Source organism: Phasianus colchicus, chromosome 11 (genome assembly GCF_987193195.1).
Source record: "Phasianus colchicus chromosome 11, bPhaCol1.hap1.1, whole genome shotgun sequence".
Taxonomy (NCBI): domain Eukaryota; kingdom Metazoa; phylum Chordata; class Aves; order Galliformes; family Phasianidae; genus Phasianus; species Phasianus colchicus.
Window position 1 is genome coordinate 10,820,212 of NC_143446.1, and position 23,407 is coordinate 10,843,618.

Genomic DNA, 23,407 nt, shown 5'->3' on the forward strand with positions numbered 1-23,407 from the left:
CAACTGCCTCGGGGTGAGCCCAGGCCACATGCACAGGGCTGGACATAGGATCCTCTGCTTCCTGCCCTGAGCAGGGCTGCGTGGTGTTGGGTGACGCTCCCCAGCAGCTGTCACCTCCACCCCAGGTTGGCTGGGGCCGAGGAGGTCCCCTTGGGGAGGTATTTCGTGTGACGCTGAGGTTCCTGCAGCATGGGGACCCCTGCCCCCCCCCCCCCCCCCCGTGTTTTGTCACCCTCCACTTGCAGCCCTGGGCTTTGCAGAGCTGTGGCACAGGGCTGTCCCTGCAGGTTTACCACTCGCTACATCCCCGGTGAGTACTGGGGGAGGGAGTGGGGGAGGCTTTGAAACGCGCTCCTGTAAATAAGCCCTCCTTTCTCCTTGCATGTCAGCGCTGCGCGAGCCCCGTGGAACTGGAAAGGGTCCCCGTGAAAAGGCTGCGGAGTGTGTTTGAGGCAGATAAGTCCCTGCCTTTGAAGTGTGGCAGGCGGGCGAAAGCGCCCTCCTCTCCTCGTTCCTGCCAGCCGCTGAGCATTAATCACAGCCGCGCGCAGATAAGAGCACAAAGCGTCGCCGAGCACTTCTTGTGCCAAGAGGAGGGGGCTGCCGGCAGCGGGCAGGGGGTGGGAGAGCCAGGTGTCCCCCTGCAGGGATGTGGGTGACTCCAGCTCCTCTCTTGGTCACTGTCTCTGTGCAGCTGTGCCGTGCAGTCTGCCTGGGCTGCTGCTGCTGCTTGTTAAATCCAAAGGCAGCCCTGGTATGTTGGCAGCCACTTTCCTCACCGGCTGTGCTCGCTCCCCACCCGCTGTGCCTATGCCGGGGCTGAGCTGTACAGCGCCGGGCTGCGCTGGGCCGGGCTGCCCATGGCTGCTGCTGGGTCGTCTCATCTCTGCCTGCAAGGGGTAACGGCCTCTGGTTGACCCAGGAGAGGTTCAGGTTATCTATCAGGAAAAATACTTCTCAGAAAGAGCGGTGATGCACTGCCCAAGGAGGAGTGGAGTCATTATGTCCCTGGAGGTGTTCCAGAACCTTGGAGATGTGACTCTAAGGGATGTGGTTATGGGCATGGTGGGGGTGGGTTGGCATTGATGATCTTAGAGGTCTTTCCAACCTTAATGGTTCTATGGTCTCACCACCTGTCTTGCCAAGCTGTGGGGCTGGGTAGCTTCTCAACCCCGAGCTCTGCACGTTGCCATTGCAGGTTCCTTGGAGTCATGTAGGTCAAGGGATGAGATGCATGGGCTGGGAGGAAGATGGTCTAGTTTTTGTGTGGTCCTGTGTGAGTCAGGAGTTGACTCAGTGGTCCTTATTGGTCCCTTCCAACTGGGGATGTTCTACAAAGAAGAGTGCCTGGGAGCAAGTGAGAAAGAAAAGGGCATTTAAGCAAAATAAGTTTTGCCTCTGAGTGTTTTTTTTCTTATCCACAACTGAATTTCCAGCTGTATGCATGAACCAGCAACTTAATTTCTGTGGTGTCTTCCACCTATGGGTGCTGTGCTCCATTCATCATCGTCAGCCTCCCTGCCTGAAGCCTACATCGGGGGGCACGACTCACCCAGACTCAGGGATATAGCAATGGTTGGGATGGTGCCTACTTGTAGAAGCACCCCAATGCCTCAGTGGGGCTGGAGAGACGCAGTGGCATCCTCCATTTCATTGCAGCCCCGTGACTCCTTCCAGCCCTATAGGAAGCAAAGCTCGAGCCTGAAGCAGCCAGCTCTGCTGCATGGAGACAGGTAGAGCAAGGGCAGGAATCCAGAGCGAGAAATTAGTGCGAGTAATTATTAGTATTGGGTAATTATATCAGCGTCAGGATGAGGAGAAAGGTTAATAGATTTTTTTTTTTTTTTTTTTTTTTTGGTAAATGTCTTTTCCCCTGGGTGGAAGGGAAGCAGGGTGGGCAGGAAGGCACGTGCTTCCGAGGGGGCTGCTCTGATTAAAGCACATCCTCTCCCCCTGCCCCAGCCACCGCCGGCCCCGCAGGTGGGCACGTGCTGGGAGCGGCCCCATTCCGGTAAGCGATGCTGCTCATCTCATCCACTGGCTTTGGGAAACTGCCATCCTATGGCCCAAGCAGCCCACCCAGGTCTTCAAACCTCATTTTGCTGCCCCCCAGACCTGCAATTAGAATATCCTTAGCAGTGGGAGCGGTGCGCATCGCAGACCCCACTGGAGCGCTCCAGGTGCCGTCGCCTCTTTGCTTACAGTGATTATTTTTAGGTCCTTCCTGGAGCTTCAAATTAACTGGAAGTGCTTCACGTCTGTTGGTTTTTTTTTTTTTTTTTTTTTTTGCTTTTTTTTTTTTTTTTTTTTTGATACATCTCTTTCTCTTTCCCAGCACTGCGCAGTGCAATAATGTAATGGGGAAATTACCCCGCTAGTTAAAAATTACTGCCAGTGCGACATCCACCCGTAGATCTATTTTAGAACCAGGGTAAAACTGTATCGATTCCTCTGCGCCGCAGCTACGGCCCATAAAAGGGCTGGAAAGGTGCATTTGTCACGTTGCCATAGCGAGGGATGGATGCTGCTGCTGGGATCAGTACAAAACTCTCCTCTGGGGGGACCTCGGGTGATGCTGGGTGCTTTGTGTGGGATGTGCCCTGTAAAGGTGGTGGGGGTTTGAGCTCTGATATTGGAGTGGGGTGAATGTGGTCTTGAAGCTGGGCATGAAGATACCCCCAGAAGGGTGGATGGAGGCTTTGGGATGGGCTTTGGGCATCTCTTGGGTTCTCAGCATACAGTGGTACGTGGCACAGTGATGATGGAAAGCATGGTATGGGTGGATCTGGCAAATCATGCTGAAGGACAGGTGTCCTGTCCTGGGTTATCGTGGAGGGAGTGTCCCTCAGTAATGGGAAAAGGGGTGTAGAGGTATGCAGCAGGGGAGGGAAGCAGAGAAGGGGTGTTTTTGGCTGTGCCATGGGCTCCAGCAAGCTGTATCTGCCCCAGTAAGGCCAGTCCTGAGGTCCCTCCATGCACTGCTGCTCCCCGGCTGCTCAGGGGTCTCTTTTTTTAATTAAATACATTTGTTTTGTAAAACGGCCTAAAAATAATCCGGGACTGGTGCATGCAGGAGGCTGGCGGTGAATCAAAGGCGTCGCTCTAATTAAACGGGCCCCGGTTTGTTTGTGAGCCGCATACATTTCCATGCTAATCAGCTGCACACCAGGATCCGGCTTTCCCAGCTCCTGATTGGGAACATTGCAAATGGGGAGGGGGACGGGGGACACAGGGCAGTGCTTGGAATGAGATGTGTTTTTTCTTGGGGTGCGGGGGTCTCCACCAGTCCGTCTGCTTGGGTTGGTGTTAGCAGGGTGTGTACATCTCACCTGTGGCTTGTCTGTGGTCCTGCTGCTGCTGGGGGAGTGCTGAGGTGCTGATAGGGTCTGGGCTGCTTTGCCATGCTGCAGAGGCCACGGCTTGTTCCCTCCAGTGAGGGACGGGGGTGCAGCATCCCGATAATGGGGCACTCTCCCCACCCAGGCAGAGGTGAAGGGTGCGTGGTTCTGTGCTCACTCCTTGCTCTCTCCTGCAGATCCTGGTGGACTTGCCGGCTGATAGGAAGCACCAAGCGCTGCAGTATGAGAACGTGGTGGCCCACGAGGGCAGCTCCATCCTGCGGGACCTGGTGCTGAGCCCTGACCGCCAGCACCTCTATGCCATGACTGAGAAGCAGGTAAGAGGTGGGGGCTGCAGCCCCCAAAGCCATGCCACTGCCACATGCTGTGTCACTTGTCTTCCCCCCTCTCTGTTCCCTGCTGAGCTCTGTTCCCTGAGCTGGTGGCATCCCCCAGATGCACTGTTGTCTTTGTTGCCTTTGTCCTGATGTCCAGTCTGCACTTTCTCTCTTCATCCTTTGATGTCTCACTGGGGACAACCCCGTGCCTGAAAGTCACTTGCCTACTAATCCTAATGGCTGGGAAAGGCAGATGAGATGCTCTCCAGGCTCTGGCCCCAGCTGTCACCAGAGCTGCCCAGCCACCTCTGTCCCGCCTCAGTCATACCACCTGGGAACACTCAGTTCCTCCCTATTCCCCCTTGTACAAAAACACCACCTCAGGGCACGTCTCCCAGACATGGCCCTTCTGTTCCTCTCCTCCCCATGGTCCCTGCCCCGGGCATTAATTGTTAGTAGCAGCTGCTTGAAATCCCTGTGCCCCGGGGAATAAGGGCTGCTGTGAGAGCTGGCATCCCTGCTGCAGGGCTGTGAGCCCCCACCCTGCCCTCGGGCTCTGCAGGTGGGCAGAAGCTCCTTGCTCTGAGCAGCCTGTTCTTTCTGGGATAGCTGCTTTTGCACCCTGGGGCAAGGGGAGCCATTGGCTGGGGCTGGTACAACTGATGTGTCCCCAAACCTCAATCTGTGCACCTCTGTGCCTATTGCTGCCATCCCCAGTTCAGAGCTGTCCAAAGGTGCAAGTCTAACTCGGGCATGGGCATGCAGCTGTCATCCTGAAAGCGTGGTTGTTGCTCACGATAAGAAGTTTTAGTTGGCTGAGAGGGAGTTTGCATGTTCCTGGGCTTGCTGGAGAGCCTGCTGCTACAAGTTAATCCATCAAAGGGCTGCCAGCACGGGTGAGGTCCCCGCTGCGTCAGGGCTTTGTGCCGAGCAGCAGTGGCACTTTTTGGAGCTGTTGGGCTCCTGTGTGGTCACAGCCTCATAGCCTGGCCCTGTCTCCTCCCCATATCCAGCCTGGGTGGCAGAGGAGGAGAGAACCCAGCCTAGCGGTGGCAACTCTGTGCTCCTCCCCAGTGAGAAGGGGGACAAGGGGCTGTTTTTTCCCCAAAAACCAATTCTGTGCTGGTATCTCAGCGCCAGCTCTTCCTCTCCTTCTCTTTGGGAAGCTTTGCTGCAGGCAGAGCGTTCTCAGCCAGGGTTATCTCAGGAATGTCTCAGGAGTTTGTAGTTGTGCTGGGCTCTGCCTGATGGGGAGAGGTGTGCATGGGTGGGAGTGCTGCACAACTCCTGGCCACTGGCCCAGGGCTTTGGAAGGGGGAAGGATGCTGGAGCAGGGCCTTGCATTTGTCTAGACAGCCCCACGGGGACGGCAGAGCCTTTACCCCCCTCCTCCCAGTTCCTGTCTCTGGTTTCTGGTCTGCTGCAGGAAACCCGAGGCTTTCCAGGTGAGGCAGAAATTGGATTTGGGCTGCAAAATTCAAAACAAGGGCAGTGCCACACCACAGCTTGCAGAGGAAGTCTCCCAGTGCTGTGCCCATTGCTCTCCCCACCCTCTGTCCCCCTCACTGCAGAGCATCACAGCTTTCTCTCCCTTTTACAGGAGCTCCTGGGATTGAGGCTGTGTTTTCTGGGTCCTGGTGAGGAGGGGATACTGGGGAAGCAGAATAGGGGAGGAGCTTCCTAAGCCCCCATCCTGTCCCCCCCCACTTCTCCTCCCCACTCCTTAATAAAAGCTTCTCTCTTCCCTACTGCAGCTTGTTGTTATCAGAGTGCTGGTGGAAAGTAATTAAATGAACAGTTGTAACAGAGCTCGAAGGGCTCGAAGAACGAGGGGATTTTAATCAAATCTGGAGGAGCAATTAATAAAGGAGTGGTAACCCTTTCAGAGCGGGACTACCAGCTGCAGGGGTGTGTGGGAGGTATTGGAAGCTGGTGTCAGGGCTGAGCTATTCCCCAAACTCTGCAAAGATGAAGGTTTCCCCATTCTGACCTTGCTGGGCTGGCCAGGAGATGGTGGTGGTTGTTCTTGTGGAGTTCCCAGACTCAGAAGTGTGATGTCCAAGGCATTTCCCAATGCACCGCGCGGTGGTGGATTCGCAGCCCTTTGAGCCCTTGGTGTCCCAGCTGTCCCCTTGGGCACCACTTCACTGCCTTTTCCCACAGGTGACGCGGGTGCCAGTTGAAAGCTGTGAGCAGTACGAGAGCTGTGAGCTGTGCCTGGGCTCCCGGGACCCCCACTGTGGCTGGTGTGTCCTCCACAATGTGTAAGTACCAGGGCTGGCGCTGCGGTCACGGAGCTTTGCTGACTGTGTCCTTCCCATTGCTGTCCTGCACCTCACACTCAGCTGTAGGGAATGGAGCCTTCTGAGGGGGTCCTTAGAACTGTGCCAACCTCTCCTGTTTCAGTTCTGGTGAGACTGTGCCTTGAATGCTGTGTTCAGCTGTAGGACCTTCACTGCAAGACACTGGGGTGCTGGAGAGTGTTCAGAGAAGGGCAACAAATCTGTGAAGGGTCTTATGAGGAGCAGCTGAGAGAACTGAGATTGTTCAGACTGGAGCAGAGGAGGCTCAGGGGAGACCTCATTGCTCTCTACAACTGCCTGAAAGGAGGCTGTGGTGAGGTGAGGGTTGGTGTCTTTTCTCAAGTAACAGCAATAAGATGATAGGATAAATTGTGCCCAGTGAGATTCAAGTTGGATATTAGGAAACATTTCTTCTCAGGAGAGGTGAGGCACTGGCACAGGCTGCCCAGGGAGGTGGTGGGGTCACCATCTGAAGGCATTCAAGAACTGTGGAGATGTGGCACTGAGGAACATGGTCAGTGAGCATGGTGGGGATGGATTGATAGTTGTACTAGATGGTCTTAAAAGTCTTTTCCAACCTTAATGATTCTGTGATTTTATGACAGGACTGTAAGACGTGTGCGTTGTTCACTTTCTCTCTCCATTTTGCCTAGCATTTAATTAAAACACTTCCTATAATGAAATAATGTTGTTGCAGAAAGCATGGAGAGCAGCGGGGAGGGAGTCGTCTGCTCCGTAAAGGAGGCGATGGAGCATTGCAGGCTGCTCTGTAGGGGCTGGGGAGATGTGTGTGTTTGACAGGGGTGCTGCAACAGAAGAGGAGAGGGATGTAAGCATGGCTGCACTGTAGCAGAGGTGCTGACACAAAGGGAAAGCAGAGCTTCTATTCTGACCTCAGGCACCTGAGGCCCATTGCTGGGCACCTCGTCCCCCCATTGGGTATTTCTCAGCTTCTCCTCTTCACCTTGGTGGTTTCATCCCCCCAGATGCTCACGCAAGGACCGCTGTGAACGGGCAGATGAGCCCCAGCGTTTTGCCTCCGAGCTGCGGCAGTGCGTGCAGCTCACCGTGCAGCCCAGGAACATCTCAGTCACCATGTCCGAGGTCCCGGTAAGTCCTCAGGGCTGGGAAGGCAGCAGTTAAGTTAAATAACGAGTGTGCGACTGATAGGGAGAAACGAGAGATCTGATACAAATAAAATGTAGGGGATTGATGAGGGCCGGCCTGTTGCTGGATGCAGATAATAAAACTGTTGATTACTATTCAGAAAAGACGTAACCGAGCAATAAATGGTTCTCCACAGTAAAAATAACAACATCAGATTTGCTGTTTGTAGGCCAGAGATCCATCTAGCTCAATATCCTGTCTGACAGCGGCCAGTAGTAGATATTTTGGGATGTGGCTTAGATGCACAACTCACTGCTCTGTCTGTGCAGACAGAAAGGATGATGTACTTCCATGAAGTATTTTCCAGGCCATTAGCACTGTAAAGAGAATGCAAAACAGCGTATACTAGCAATAAACTTCTGCAAGCTGCCAGGTCTGGATGTCTGGCACTCAGGAGTCCTGAAGGAGTTGGCCTAAGAGTTCCTTGGCTTGCAGATGGGGCTTTGTAATAAAGAAGTGGATGTTGAGAAAAGTCCAGCAAGCAGAAAAGGCTCTTGTTGGAAGGGCACGTGGGATGACCCAAGTGGCTCAAGATTGCTTGGTTTGACATCAAGCTGAGAAAAGCTAGTGGAAAAAAACGAGGCAGGATACAACTGATGAAGAATCAAGGATGGGAATATAATTAATGCTAGTCAATGTAGTTTTGTGTCAAACAAACCACATTTTGTTCTTTGATGAAATTATGACTTGAATTAGAAGAGGGACTGCAGGGATGTGATGTCTCTAGACTTCTACAAGGCATTTGACTCGGTACAACACAACATTCTGATTAAAAATTAGCATTATACAATATTGATAAAGCATGTGTTAAGTGGATTAAGAACTGGCTCCGTGACAGATCTCAAAAAGTCATTGTCAGAGGGGAATTGTCACTGAATGGAAACATTTTGAAAGTGCTTCTGCAGGGATTGGAGTGCAGCTTTGGCTTTTCATCGGTAATGTGGAAACAAATACGGAATTGCTGCTGATGAGATCTGCAGAGGATGCTGAGACCATGCCTAACATGCATGGGGTGGCATGGGGAGGTTACGGGGTGCTGGGGAGGAGATCCCCATGGGATTTGTGCTAGTTCAGCAGGGAAAGTGGATTTGATACTGCCAGGTCCAGAGCTAGACTTTGAGGAGTAAGGCTGGCTTTTGAGAGACGACCTGGGAAGTGTTGATATTGGAAAGGATCCTGGTGTGCTGATCCCAGGAAGGGCTGCTGGTGCTCCCTGGGCATTGCTGGGAGGCATTTATTGCTCTCTCTCAGGCTATTTCTTTGCCTGCTGGCTGCCTGTACCGCAGGGTCTGCTGTGATCAGTGCTGGGACACAGCACTCGGGCCGGAGACAGCTGCTTGAAGGAGGCTGAGCACCTTCAGTAAACAGCATGTAAATGAGTTGGGGCTGGAGAAATGCCTTCCAGTGAGAGACTTCCCGAGCTCAATCTGCTTAGCTTATCAAAAAGGAGATTAAGAGGTGACTTGATTACAGAGTATAAGTGCCTTTACGAGGAGCAAATATCAGGGACTAAAGGGCTTTTTAATCTATCAAGGAAAGGCATAACAAGAACTAATGGCTGGAAGCTGAGAAAAATTCAAATTAGAAATAAGGCAAGCGTTTTGTAAAGTGAGAACTGCTGACCCCTGCAATGAATTTGCAGAGGAAGAGGTGAATTCCTTCCCTCTTGATGTCTGCAGAAGTAGATGCTTTTCTGTAAAGCATTCTTTAGCCAAACACTGGGCTTGGTCTCTGCAGAGAGGTGAGACATAATGGTTTGTGGTGCAGTAGAGGGCAAAGGATGTCAGGCTGTGATGCATTCAGGATTCTGAGCCATTTGCATCTGCTCTCCTGGCTTGAGCACTGGGGTCCTGCATGGGGACTGTGCGTGTGGATGGGGGAGCAGGGGGGTTGCACCCCTGGTTTTCCTGTTGGCTGTTTCACGCAGCAGACACAGAGGAGTCATTTTGTTAGCTTCCTAAGGCCATGCTCCACGTTCTCTCCCCCAGCTGGTCCTGCAGGCCTGGAATGTCCCGGACCTCTCAGCAGGAGTCAACTGCTCCTTTGAAGACTTCACTGAGTCCGAGAGCCGCATTGAAGATGGAAAGATCTACTGCAGCTCTCCCTCTGCCAGGGACGTCATCCCCATCACCAGGGGCCGTGGTGAGCTTGTGTCCTTTGTCTTGGCTTTGCCCCATAGGCAGGCACTGAGGAGAACAGTCCTGTGACAGTGATCCCCAGCCCCAAACAGGGGTGGAAATGGGTTCTTGGGGTGCTGAAGTAAAAGGACGTTGCTGCTTCTCCAGGAGTGGTGCTTGCCTTTGATGTCCTTGCTCTTTTCCAAGCCATGGGTGCAGCTACATGCTGACACTGTAATGTTCAGTGCAGCAGTCCTGCAAAACCTGGGCATGCTGGCCTCATTCCAAACCTCTGGACCATTTCTGTAGATGTCTATGGACTCTTGGGCACTGCTGACCATGGAACTGTTAAAGTCTTCTCCAGTGCTGCTCTTGTACTCCGGGGCAGGCACCTGTCTCCATGTTGTAGTTAGCTAAAGGGGCTTGATGCTGCTCCTGGGCCTTGCTGGCCCACTTAGTGGCTGGGTGGGTATGGATGGGTACTTCCCTTTTATTTCTGGATTTGGGATTTTGTTGGTTAACAAGAGTGGATATTGTTGTCCAGATCCTTCCAACCCATCACAAGCTGTGGGCTGAACACATGCCCCGGTGTTCATTTCGCTGTGTCATTTCTGATGCCTTTCTCTGCCTTGTTCTCTCTCAGGAGATAAGCGGGTGGTGAAACTCTACCTGAAATCTAAGGAGACCGGGAAGAAGTTTGCCTCTGTGGATTTTGTTTTCTATAACTGCAGCGTCCATCAATCGTAAGTGGCCTGGGCTTTGTGAGTGTGCTCTGGGAGCAGATGGGCTGGGCGGTGTGAGACTTCATCAGAGAGATCTCCGTTTGTGGGTGCTGATGTTGCAAGAAGAAAGGGAGGTTGAGCATGGCGGTACTGGCAGTGAGAACCCTCTTTTTGTAAACTGGGGGAGTGACCAGAGAACTCACAGTTGGTTTGGATGTGTGGGAACATGCAGTACCAGGGCAGAACCTCACTTAAGAACAGGGCTTTCAGTTGGAAAAAGCTTTGGAAGAAAAAGCAAATTTACTGCATTGCAGACTGGAGCAGTCCATGTGACTGAAAATGCCAAGCATCTTGTTATTCCTGGAAACAGTTAATAGGAGCGAGTTGGCTAGGCAAAAGGAGAGCCTGTGTTTTCCTGTGACAGTACCTGCTTCCCAGGCTTGCTGGAGGGAGGGCTGGAAAGTTACAGCAACACTGAATGGAACATGCTGCATGTCGTGGGGCAGTTACCCAAGAATTTCCTCAGTGGAAGTAATTGTGAATTTGCTTTCTTGTCAGGCTGGCTTGAAATCTACTCTATAAGCGTGGGTCTTTAGGCAGTTTGAGATATGCATGTGATAAAATAGAGGAGGTGGGGATTATTGATGTGCTGTCTAAGCACAGCGTACAAGTCTACCAGGCAGCTGCTGATGAGGTGCTGAGGACGCTGTGCTCGAACTGCAGGGAGAGCATCGGGGAAGATGCTGGGGTGTGTTTGGGCAGAGAATTTGGAGCTGGAGAATGCGAGCGATTTCGTTCTGCTGCCAGAAGCCTCCCACGGATGGTGGTGCTCCGACTGATCAGTAATTACAGATAAGCAAATGTGGAGTGATCTCTTTGGGGCAGCTTTTTTTGTGAAGGATCTAGCCTGGCTTAGGGAGTTCTGCTGCTGATGGCTTTTTCAAAGCGTGCTCAGCAAGCAGGCTGCATTTTGCTTTTTGATCAGGGAAAAGCAGGTGAGCTGCAGGCACCCCGTTGTGCCGGCTGCTCCAAAGGGAATGAGTCAGAGGAGAGCCCAAAGGACCTCTGCTTGTGCTCCTGCTGAGGAGCAGCATGCTGCTGAAAAGCTCAGGGTGTGGAGGCAGAGAGCAAAACAGAGCCAGGGCCAAGGAGCAGCAGGCCCTTCAAACCTCCTGCATCACAGCTCTGGGTGCAGGAAGAGGGCTGTGCTTGGGGAGTGCTGCGGCAGTGAGCGGGCAGCCTGCAGACTTGACTTTCTCCCTCACCTTGACTCGCGAGATGAGCTTTGTCTCCCTTCACGTCTTGTGGTTTCAATAACATTAGCTCAGCTTTGGCTCAGGATGGCTGCATGTCATTATTTTGCAAATCAAAAAGCAGATGTGACTTTTATTTTTCTAAATGAAAGCAACAAGACTTTTCAGTAGGAAGGGGATCAGATTGGTCCAATTGGGGCCACAACATTTTGGTCCAGTGGGAAGAGCTGGTGAGGGAATTGGCATTTCATTTTATGTGCCTTATATAGCAGCAAAAGAACCCCCCCTTTCCCAACAAACCTACAACAAAGAGCCCTGACTGATTTATTACTGCGTTGATGTTTAATTTTGGGTGCATTATTTAAAAAGGCTAATTATGGATGCATTAATATTTATGGGCTTCGGTTGGAGCTGATAGAATAGTCCGTGTTCTAGGCTGGTGAACATTATTATTATTTTCTTTACATCAAGAATTTTAGGGTTTGGAGGCAATTTTAACTGTGTGACCCGCAGTCAGATCATAACCAAAGAACATGACAATATCCAGGGTGATGCAATACTTTTAAATACCATTTGCAGACAGGCGTCTTTAATGGATCTCTCTGGAGTTAATAGCCTTTTGGATCCAGGTTTCATATTTTGTGGAGGAAAATCTATAAGTCAGCTTGATATATTCTGCATTGGGAACAATATGCTTTTCCATGAGGCTAATGTTGTTTTTTTTTCCTGTGGAGTTCTCTGATCACCGTGCATTATGTTTTCCTTTTTTTTTTTTTTTTTTTATTTGGGCGGCTTTGGTTGGGTTGGGAGCCAGCGGCCTGAGTGTTGAATCATTTCTCAGCTACAAATAAAGTGTTTGGACTGGTAGAGGCCCTGGGCTGCCTTCCAGGGTCAGCCCTTTGTGTCACCTGCTGTGAGGGGACTGTCCCCCAGCACCCTGCAGCATCGCCCACGCCGATCCCATCCCTCAGACGAGCCAACAACAGCAGTAGACATGGGCTGCACTCAGTGCACCTTGCCCTTTTGCAAGCTTGGTTTACTTTTTGTTTCACTTCAAAAGAAGGAACCGAGCAGAAAGCCCTGAGTGTTTGTTCCAAGCTCCTTCCCGTAACATTTCGGTCCTGCAGGCTTTCTTTGGTTGCCCCTTTTTGCTCTGATTTGCCTTATCTAAAGTGCTAGGTACAGACTAAGATTCTCAGCATAGCTGATTGGCATGCCCACTCGATATACCTTCTAGGGACGTGTGGTTTTCAGAGGGCGTGCAGGTTCTGTGCCTGATTACAGGACACTTGAAGGTGGATGCTGGCATCCCTTGAAAACTTTGTCACCAGCTTCTGTAGCAAGGAGGTGTGATTGCCACACTTGATGATATTTGAGAAGTCACAACAGTAAGGTGAAGCCCCTGGTGCCTGGAAAAAAGGCAGTGTTGTACCCATTTGTCAGAAGGGTAGAAAAACCCAGGGAATTACCAGCCTGCCAGCCTCACCTCTGTGCTGGGGAAGATCCTACAGCAGATCCTCCTGGAAGCTATGCTAAGGCACATGGAAGAGAAGGAGGTGTTACAGGATAACCAGCATGGCTTCTCCAAGGGCAGATCCTGCCTGACCAATGGTGGCCTTCTGTGATGGTGTAACTCCACCAGCAGACAAGAGAAGAGCCACCGATGCCATCTATCCAAACTTCAGTAAGGCTTTTGTGACACGGTCCATCATAACATTTCTCTCCAAGTTGGATTTGATGGATGGACTGCTCAATGAGGAACTGGTGGTATGCTTGTATCCAGAGAGGGTGGTCAGTGTCCACATGCAGATCTGTGACAAGTGGTATCCCTTAGGGGTCAGTACTGGGACCAGTGTCAATGATACCAAGAGATTGAGTGCACCCTCTGCAAGTTTGCTATGCATCATGGTTGATGTGCCCAAGGGGTGGAATGCAGTTCAGAGAGACTCAGGGTGAGCAATGGGACCAGGGGAACTTCGTGAGGTTCAACAAAGCCAAGTGCAAGGTGTTGCATCTGGGTTGTGGCTACTGCTGCTATCAAAACAAACTGCAGGATGTAAGGAAGGAGCACAGCCCTGCCAAAAAGGACCTAGGGGTACTGGTGGGTGACCAGTGGTGTCTGGGGTACCACCAGCTGGTCATGAGCCAGCACTGTGCCCTCACAGCCCAGAAAGCCAACTGTATTCTGGGCTGTGTTCCAAAGCAGGGTGGCCAGAAGGTCAAGGAAGTGATCCTGCCCCTCTGCTCTGTGCTGTGAGACCTCACCTGAAGTGCTGCATCCAGATGTGGAATCCTCAGTACAGGAGAGACAGGGACCTGCTGGAGCGCATCCAGAGGAGGACCAAAAAAATGCTCCATGGGATGGAACACCTCCCTACGAGGACAGGCTGAGAGAACTGGGGCTGTGCAGCCTGGAGGAGAGAAGGCTCTGGGGAGACCTGAGGACAGCCTTTCGGTATCTAGAGGGAGGCTGTAAGAAAGAAGACAGGCTCTTTAGCAGGGTCTGTTGTGACTGTAAATAGAGTAGGAACACGGAAAAGGTTGTGCAGGGGATCCCTGTGCTGTGAAGCAGCCCTGGGCTGGGAGGCACAGCTGCACCAGAGCTGCTCCAGTAAATTCGCACCGCTTTGCGAAAACGCCTTGCAGCAGAGCCTTGCTTCCAGCTTTGCAGGATTAGAAGGGTGAGTAGGTAGGCAGAGCTTGCTGTGATTGAAAAATGATCACGGTTTGTTTGTGGTGAAAACAAATCACTTCCCAGTGAGAGTGGAGAGGATGAGCCTTGTGCCTGGCTCATGCTGCAGCCTGTAGAAAGGCAAGGACGCTGGCAGGGGAGTTTCACTGTATGACCTTTAAAGGTCCCTTCCAACTCAAATGATTCTGTGATCCTATACATGTGGTTCAGGGGTATTGGCTGGGCAGGGTTGGGAGCTCCTGACTTTGTTAGCAGGGGTCTGTTTGCTAAGGGCATGAAGCAGAGCTGGGCCCAGATGCCATGAGTTGCTCTCATAGACTCACCTCATGGGTGTGTTCCCTTGGGGGCCTCCTATGGGGCACTGATCAGGCAAACATGTTTGAAGACCTTTGGTTGCTTTGATAGTCTGATGAATCTGCCTGTGTCCAGAGAGCTGTGTGCAGATGCTGAGGTCATCTTTCTAAGCATTACTCTTCCACTTCAAAGCATTCCCTGGGAAATGAGTTCCCTTTAAAGATAAAGATGTGATGTCGGGCTCTAAGGGTGAGGGGAAAATCCCTCTGCCATGCTCACAGAGAGGGGAATTCCTTGGGATGTGGAGCTGGGGCCAGAGGGACACTCCTTGCCCAGCCCTCTGTCTGCAGAAACCAGCCTGCAGAAACCAGTTGTTCCAGGGACAACCAAGAGGTATTTGTTCCTTCTGCATCCATATTTGCTGTTTGGATTTCCTTTCTGGGAACCAGGGGCTGTGATACCAAGAGGAGAGCCGGGCAGACTGGGAACTGGTGCCTGTGCTGTGCTTGCATTCTATGTGCTTATGCTGATGGCACTGACCTCGTGGCCGTGCACTGCTGCAGCTGTGACCCCTGAGTTGCTGGCCATCCTGAGGGTGCCATAAGAGCTCCAGCAATGGTCTGATTGTGCTGAGCAGCCCCAGCTCCTCCTGTGGGCCGGCTGGGAGCTGCCTGCTACACAGCTTCTGCTCTGCAACCCGGAGCTGCATTTCCAGATGCTTACAGATGCTTCTCAAAGGCACAGCCAGATGGCTGCAAGCAGTTAAGGAAGTGTATATTTGTGTTTTACCACCTCTGAGCTGCGAGGCAGTCACAGATCTGGGTGTAGGATGGCTTCATGCTCTGCTTTGGACCACCTTTGTTGGGTCACGTTTGCACTTGTGCCCTTAGGCTGGCACAAAGGGAAGGGCAGAAACTTGATGTCCAAAGATGTGTGTCCCTCTGGTGCTCTTTGTGGGGAAGGATTTTTGCAAGTAGATAGCAAGCCCAGGCTTGTCCTGGGATGGGGAATCTGCAGAGTGATCTGGAATTCCTGGAGAGCCTGCGTGAGGGCGTCAGCACAGCCGAGGCCATGACCCACTTTCCTGCCCTCCTCTCTGCCTTCGGTTCTGCCTGGCCCCCCTGCATGGGCTCAGAGGAGCACTGAGGAGTGAGCTGAGGCTCGGTGTCTGTGCTGCATCCTCGGCATCAGTGCTCTGCCTTGCTTCGTGGAAGGGGGGCTTCACATGCAGGAGAAACTCCCTCTAATTATCAGGAGTGATGAAAGCCTCTTAGGCAAAAAGCGATGAGGGAAAAGTGCCTGACCGTGGGAAGGAGAGAGACAGCACAGATGGCATCGTGCTGCCAAGCAACCTGCTCCTATGTGGGAAACAGACAGCAGTGACAAATGGACGCGCTGGGGATGCAACCCGGGCCCCTCCGTGCAGTGCGACCTTGGGCAGCCGTGGGCATGGAGCCGTGCCTGTCCCACAGCAGCAGACCCCAGCCTCATCCCAGCTAGCTGCTCACCTTCTGGCCTCTGTTTAGAAGGGGTCTTGGGCTTCAGTTGCTGCTCAGCTCCGTTCTTGTAGGACTGTTGGGTTAGGGTTAGCAGAGAGCTGGGAGTCATAGCGAGGTGCCCAGGGTGACATAGAGTAGAACAGAATCAAAGAATGAATGGTTTGGGGTGGAAGGGACCTTGAACACCATCCAGTGCCAGCCCCCAAGCAGTGGGCTTGGACATCTCCTATTGGACCAGGGTGGGCTGGAGCTGAGGGTTAGCCATGTTCCCAGCACCAGGTGCTTTGCAGAAGCTTTGGCTGATGGGCTGTGCTCTGGTGCAGGCTGTACATACAGCAAAGATGCTATGTGGTGAGATGTATGAGGTGAACTTACTGATAGTGGCTCTTGATGTCCTTATGGTGAATGGAAAGCTGAGGTAGGGTGTGAGGATTGTCTGCAAGGACTTGGGCTTTAAAGGCAGAGCTGGGTATCAGGAGTGAGCTTGGAGGAGGAGGTCCTGCATGGTGTGTCCTCACACAATGCCGTGGCTGTAGGAGCATTCATGTCCATTAACAAGTGAGGGGGGCAGGGCAGCGGGTGGTGTGCACTAAGGTCAGATGGCAAAGGAGAACCTTGTGTGGCACGTGATGTGCCCTTGCCCTGGCAGAACAGGGCTGGACCAGGCTCTTTACCCAGGGTCTGTGGGGTGCCTCACACAGATCAGACCCTGTGGCTAGAAACCCCCCTGCTGCCTGTACCTCCTCCTCTTCTGAATGGCCCCTCCGTGCCTGCTGTGCTTCCACCAGGGTTAACCCCTGCGTTCCTTGCCTCGCTGCCTCCGCTCCTGCATTTCCCTGCCCACCAGCCATGGGGGATGAGGGCAGGAGCAGTCCCTGTGCTTTATTTGTGCTCCTACCCTGTGCACCCCCATCCATCAAAGCAGCCAGAGCTGGGAGGCCACGGCTGTGCTTTTAAGTCGAATCTCTGCAGCTGAAATAAAAATCGCATATATTTGCATAAGGAGCATCTCAATTAGCATATTTGTGGGTAAAGCTAAAAGGGCTGTTCATTTGGAAGTGAAAATGTGAGCGAAACATGGAAATGACTTCCAGCCCCCTTTGCAAGCAGCTTAATTAAATATTTCCTTAGCGTGTGTGTGTGGATTTAGGAAGCTATCGTAGTACATGCAATGGGGTGTGAAACCCCCGGGCAGGGAACCGTGGCCCTGCATGGTGTGCAAAGTGTGCATTCAGGCACTGACACAGCTGCCCAGAGTGGCTGTGGGTTCCCCATCCCTGGAGGTGTTTGAGACCAGGTTGGAGGTAGCCTGAGCTGGTGCCTGATCTAGTGGTTGGCAGCCCTGCCCATGGCAGGGGGGTGGGACTACACAGTCTTTGAAGTCACTTCCAACCAAAGCCGTTCTATGATTCTATAAGATGGGGTGGGGGAGAGAGGCTTATTGCTGCTGCTTAGCCCCTAGGCAGATGCAGATGCCCTTTGCTGTATTTACCTAATGCTGCCCGCTCTGCTCTCTCTGCAGCTGCCTGTCTTGCGTGAACGGCTCCTTCCCCTGCCACTGGTGCAAGTACCGCCACATCTGCACCCACAACGCCGCCGACTGCTCCTTCCTGGAGGGACGCGTCAAGCTTTCCGAGGTAAAGGCAGTGTGAGCCAGCTCTGCTCTGCTCTGCTCTCCATGGCCTGCAGGGAAGGCTTTAGCAGATGAAAAGCCTTTGAAAAACCGTGTGCAAGCTGTGTCTGGAGTGCTGGACTTGTCTGGGAAGCAAGGAGGGAGTGTGGGGGATGGGCTGTGTGAGCTGAGCAGCGCCGGTGCAGGGGCTGCTTGGGAATCTGGGCTAAGTCAGGAAGCACTGTAGGCTGAACCAAGACAGAAACAAAGGCAGAGACGCTTAAGCATTTCCTTTGATGTTTTCGAAGGGAGCAAGCTTGAACTGTCACTGCAGAACAACTTGTTTTCAGAGAGAGGAAGGCTTAAAGCCGTAAAACAAACCATTTTGCTGCACCTCACATGTTCTTCTTCTGTAATACTTTGCTAAGAAGCATGTTTTGTGGGGCCTTATCCTGTGGGATCCATGCCAACAGCTGGGGAAATCCATCACTCACAGGGCATCTGCAGGAGAGCCATGCTTCTGCACCCTGCCCCGCATCACAGTTTGTGTTGTGAAGGGAGAGATCTGAGGAAGAGAATCCTGTGCCTGGAAGGTAGCTTTGGTGATCTGTCTCTTGTAATTTGTGCCTTGTGAGGTCTCCCTCCACACGCAGGCTCTTGGGTCCCCTTTGGTTCAGGGTTGTCATCCTCCCTCTGTCCCCATGCCTCAATGCTGGGCTTGGGGCATGTGTAGAGTTAGATGGAGCTGTCTGTGGCCGTGGTGCCCTCAGCCCTATTACTCACTTCCCCCTTGCTTTGACTGTCTCCCTCCTGCCTTCCTGGCTGCTCCAAGCTCCTCACTGATGCAGGTCAAACTCCCAGCAGGGAACAATCAATTTTTCCCCTTCTTCCTGACTCCCTCTTCCATCACTTAAGGAGCTTGAGCCCTCCAGTGAGGGTTGGGCCATTACTTAGGCAGAGTCCCTCCACCAGCAGCACATTGGCTCTTGTACTGGAGACAGAATGGATGACACATCTCAAATTTACGCATCTTCCTTCCAGCAGTTGAAAGAATCTTATAGGCAGGAGGGGGACCACCTTGTTCCATGGTCTGATAGTGACATGACAAGTAGGAATGGCTATAAACTAAACAAGAGGAGTTTTACTTTAGATAGGAAGAAATTCTGTACTCAGGGAGGTGAGGCACTGCCCAGAGCTGTGGGTGCTCCACTCCTGAAGATGTTCAAGGCCAGGTTAGATGGGGCCCTGGGCAGCCAGTTCACAGCAGAGGGGTTGGAATGAGATGATCTTAAAGCTCCCTTCCAATCTAAGCCATTCTTTTGTAATATCATTCTTCTCTGTTCCCTGTGGAAAGCCAGGGCTACTGCTTCTCCATGAGGAGCTGATGGATCTTCATGGGACATTTTGGGTTTGTAGCCTGCAAGCAGACGTGCTTGGGTCTCTACTTGGGGTCTCCAAGTTGTGCACCTCTGTGGTGTTCAGGAATGAAGGGTGTGGATGGCCAACCTGAGTTTGGAGGCACATCTGTATGGGGCTGTGCTGGATCTCATCGGCATCATTATTGTGAGCATGGAGCTGAGCAAAGCCTGCTTGCAGCCAAGTGCATCTGGAGAGCTGGAAAAGCCCAAGCATCGCTCTCGTGTGTGGGTAGGTGGGGCTGGCACTTGCTATTTCAGCACAGCAACAGGAAATGAGATGCTGCTTGTCACCCAACCAGGGTGTTGTTGCATGGGATATGCTGTGGCCCCACCAGCAGTGCTTTGTGTGCTTGTCCCCTTGGAATTCCCAAGATGAGAGAGCAGCAATGGCTTTCTGCTGGTCTTTCCATCACAAATTCCACATTTTGGCACCTTTTCTCCTGCTATGATTTGAACACAAGGAGGCTGCATCTTGCTTGTTGATGCTCAAGCGTGTGCCACACAGAATGCATCATGCAGAGGCCAGAACCAGCCCAGCTCAGCGACCCACACAAAGGGGAATTATGTAATGTGAGAAGATTAGAAAAAGCTGTTATCTCCCAGCTCGTGCCCTGAAGAAATCTGGCGAGGGTTCAGCCTGTCCTTGAGGTCGCCTTCCCAGCCAGCTCTGTGCTTCTGCAAACAGGATGCTCAGCGCTGGCTGTTCCCAGCAGCTCTGGTGTGTGTGGTGGTGGGCAGCTGCTGGGACTCTTTCCCCATTCTCTTCCAGGCAAACCAGTAACATCCCCATCATGTTGTCTTTATGTTGGCTTTGGGACGTGTGCACCTTTCCCAGGGGACAGCAGTTGTGCCACTTCCGGACGTAGGCAGGCTGTGCCCCCGCAGACCTCTTGGTCACCCCGGGGTCTGGAGCAGCGCCTGCCTTGAGGTTTGGAAAGCCTGGCTCTGCTTGTTTGCACTTTGGTGTGGCCTCAGCAGTTCCTGGCAGAGCACCCTCAGATTGGCCGCAGCTGTGGGCTGTGTGTTGGTGCTGGGATCAGAAATCTGCCCTTTTTCCCGGTTAGGGGTGACCTGGTGCCAGACTGTGGCAATGCTGGACAAATTAAGGGCAGCTGTTCAGCCCGATGCTCTCTGCGGGAGGATGTGTGACTCTCAGTTATTTTAGGTAAGATCTGGTCCGTCTGCAGTTCATTTGGCAGGAGTGTGGTAGGTACTGGTCAGAAGAGGCGCGGAAGTCTGCCCACACCAGGGCTTAACTGAGCATCTGCCGCTTCCCACTGGCGCCTGAACTACAGTGGTGTCATTCAGTTCTTTCTGGGTGTTGCGCAGGAAAAGGCAAACAGCAACCCAGTGCGTTGCCTTGGGATGTTACACTGAAAGCGTGGGGTGCCTGGGCTCTGTTGTGGCAGGAAGGAGCTGGGTGCAGGTAGGGAGCCACTGTGCCACTGTCCCAGGCACGTCCATGTGCCTGGGAGTGGCAGCAGCAGGAGGGATGTTCCTGCCTGCTGGCTGCTGTGGCTTTGAGCTTTCAGCTCTGGAGCCTTTGATTACTTCGCATTCCTGGAGATCCTCATTCTCTGTGGCTTTCTCCGTGGGTGAAGCAGTGGGAAGGGAGGGATGATAATGCAGCACTGGCTGCTCTCCACTTGTCCCCACTTGCAGAGCGCAGTGGTGGCTGTGGGTGTGAGCAGAAATGGAAAAGGAATTCTCCTTTCCCAAAACACTGTTCTCTGAGACATTCTCTGGTGTCTGTCAATGCACAGCTACCGTGTAGGGTGAAAGCCTTGCAGCATGCGGGGACCACGTGTGTTTGCTGAGCCTAAGCACATTCCACTTGTGCTTGTTTCCTCATTCCCTTGACTGATGGAAATGGCTGAGACCTGGAGGACTTCTTGAGGGACCCTGAAAGCCTCCAAGGAAATGATGCTTTGACTTCGCTGGAAAGAAGTCTGGCTCTCTGGGTGCTGTGGCAGCTGGAGCAGAAGTGATGTTGCTGAATAACTAATTCAGCCCTCAGGTGACTAAGGAAGCTGGCACCCAAGGCAGGTAGAGCGTGTCCTGCCCTATAGCTGCCCCAGCTGTTGTCACCAGGGACTTGGGCACGTTGAAGCCAGCCCCATCCTGCCTTCATCCCCATATCTGGTGATACAGCTGTGCAGCTGGAGCTGGGAGCTGCCAGAGAAGCCCAAACTGCAGCATTTGTAGTGTGACTCCGCCTCTTAGTTCTCCAAGCAAACTTAGGCACCTTTGTGATGCTCTCATCCTGCTAGTAAAACAGCTTTAATGGGAGAAACTGAGTTGTGCAGTGTTTGGGAAGGATGGGAGAGGACATCTGGCTTTGCTCTTCATCCCGTAAGTTTGCACATCCTTTGAGCAGAGTCTGTTTTCTGCAGGAAAGCAAGCCATGGGGACTGGACAAAGCTTTTCCAAGGGCCTTAAGTGACAGGCAGAGTTCCGTCAGCTGTTTGGATGACTTGTAGGGGAAGTGAGTTGTCCAAGTGCCCCCACCCCTCCTGCCACCCTGGGGGCCAGGCAGCGCTGCCCCAGCACCCACCAGCACCAGGTGCTTCCTGTTTGGGAGCCAGCTGAAATTTTTGCTGGATGAGACAGTTCTGGCGGCAGATGCAGAGCATGTGATGTCGTGGGGGGACTCGGCTCCGGCTCAAACCGCGAGTCAGCAAATCGGCCCCATGTTTATGCATACATGGGGAGAGGGATGCCTGTGCCTGCTACACCCGTTGGGTTTGCAGGGAGCCTAGGGTCTTGTAAGCACCCATAGTGAGCCCAGTTGGGTGGATAAAGTGTTTGCTGCCCTGGCTGGACCGAGAGCATCAGTGATGATGGTAAAATGAGGATCTGCAACCAGTCACTGTGCTGAGGATCCCCAGCCTGGCCCTACTTTCCTCTGTTTCTGCATGTTTTGGGAGCAGATAGGTTCTTCCCTTAAAAACTGCTTTTGGGGAATACAGGCTTGAGAAGAGTGGGAAATTGGAAAGGCGAGATAAGTTGGAACTTTCTGTTAATATTTGCTAAATGAAACAATTTTTAAAACCTCTCCGCAGCATTTCAAAGTCAGGCTGATCGCAGCCTGTGGGATAAAGCCTGGGGCTGTACGGGTCTGGCCCAGTACAGTGCCAGCAGCTGGGGCTGCCCTGCAGCAGCAGTTTCTGGTTTTAGACGAGTCATTTCAACACACGGAATTCCCCCTTGCTGTTATTTTGGGCCAACGCTTCCAGGAGTCGAGACCCCCGGCAGGCTCTGCAAAGCCGGCGTGGGATTGCATCAGGCTGTTATTGCCCAAGTGGCATCCATCGGGGATGCCGAGCTGTTTTGCTGCCTGAGCTCATTTATTTTTGCTCCCTCCTGCTCCCCTGTGCTCTGTGCACACAGCTCCCCCGGAGCAGCTGGGCGCCAGCAGCTATTAAAAGCTGCGTGGAGATCCCCAGGGAGTGGGGGGCTGACAGGGGGAGCCTTCCTCCCAGCTTGGACTCATTGGTGCCCCTCTGGAGCCACTGGTTTTAGGCACCCTGCCATCAGGCTACCCTGATGAAGCTGCTTTGAGTTGGCCACAGAAATAGCAGAATTCAGTACAGCACCACAGAGTCATGTTGCAGAGGGACAAAAGGGGTAAAAGGCTTTTCTGTCTGTTCATGGACAAAGGGGATTGGAGGCCATGTGAAGCTGGAGAGTGCAACCTCACAGGGCACAGACCAGTGGGCATTAACTCTGATCCTGCTGACCTTGATGACAGTGGAAGTGCCCATCTTGTTGGAGTTGCTGTGCCCAAACATAGAGCTGATATGTTGCTGTCTCAGTCCCAGGTGCTATAGCTGTTCCCCTCCCCGCCTCCCATGGCCAAGATTAACTTGTAACATGGAAAACACTTGGTTCCCCTGCCCTGGGATTCACTTCTGGTTTTCAGGGCTTTGTTCAGAGCATCCATGAGATGATTATGTGGGGTTGGGTGTGCTCAGGGTGGCCAGGCCTTGTTTCCTTGCAGTGCTCTGCCCTGCTTCATTGCTGCCCTTGCTCTCCTTGCAGGACTGCCCACAGATCCTGCCCTCCACACAGATCTACATCCCAGTGGGTGTGGTGAAGCCCATCACCCTGACAGCCAAGAACCTGCCGCAGCCACAGTCCGGCCAGCGCAACTATGAGTGCATCTTCCACATCCCTGGCAGCACCACCCGTGTCACAGCTCTGCGCTTCAACAGCACCAGCATCCAGTGCCAGAACACCTCGGTGAGTGCTCTGTGGTGTGAGATCATGCAACATTTCTCTGCCCAGTGCATGCTTCATTTGCAGGCTGTTTGTTCTTGCCTGCTGTGTGGCCAGGTGTGCTTTCCCTGGGGCAGTTGATGGAGATTTTATGACTTAGGGGGGTTCTCAGCCTGTGCTCTCTGCTGCCCTGCATCCAGGTGCACAGGGAGGATGCTGTGTGGGGTTGTTCCGGACAGGATCAATACTCCTGCTGCCCTAGGAGACTCACCAGGTTTTGGGAGCACTTCCAAGGAAACTCACTTTTGAAAACTGAGGAAAGTTGCCTGGGCCAGGGCCAGCTGGCCTGGTTGTGTCAGAGCCACGCTCCCCTCCCCTCTGCCTCTCTGACCTCAGAATTCAGCCAACACCTTCTCCATGTCCCGCTCTATGTTTA

The 23,407-nt window shown here is 52.8% G+C and overlaps 1 protein-coding gene across 4 annotated transcripts in view; it reads left to right on the forward strand.

Moving 5' to 3' along the window:
* PLXNA1 (plexin A1) overlaps positions 1-23,407 on the forward strand; it is a 98,457-nt gene that overhangs the window by 34,340 nt on the left and 40,710 nt on the right. For all 4 annotated transcript variants that reach the window (XM_031607552.2, XM_090148225.1, XM_031607562.2 and 1 more), the window contains 7 exons: positions 3,536-3,676; positions 5,840-5,940; positions 6,966-7,089; positions 9,135-9,288; positions 9,907-10,006; positions 17,246-17,360; positions 22,795-22,995. In XM_031607552.2, the coding sequence (XP_031463412.2) occupies positions 3,536-3,676; positions 5,840-5,940; positions 6,966-7,089; positions 9,135-9,288; positions 9,907-10,006; positions 17,246-17,360; positions 22,795-22,995 (936 nt within the window). The remainder of the gene's footprint in view (positions 1-3,535; positions 3,677-5,839; positions 5,941-6,965; positions 7,090-9,134; positions 9,289-9,906; positions 10,007-17,245; positions 17,361-22,794; positions 22,996-23,407) is intronic.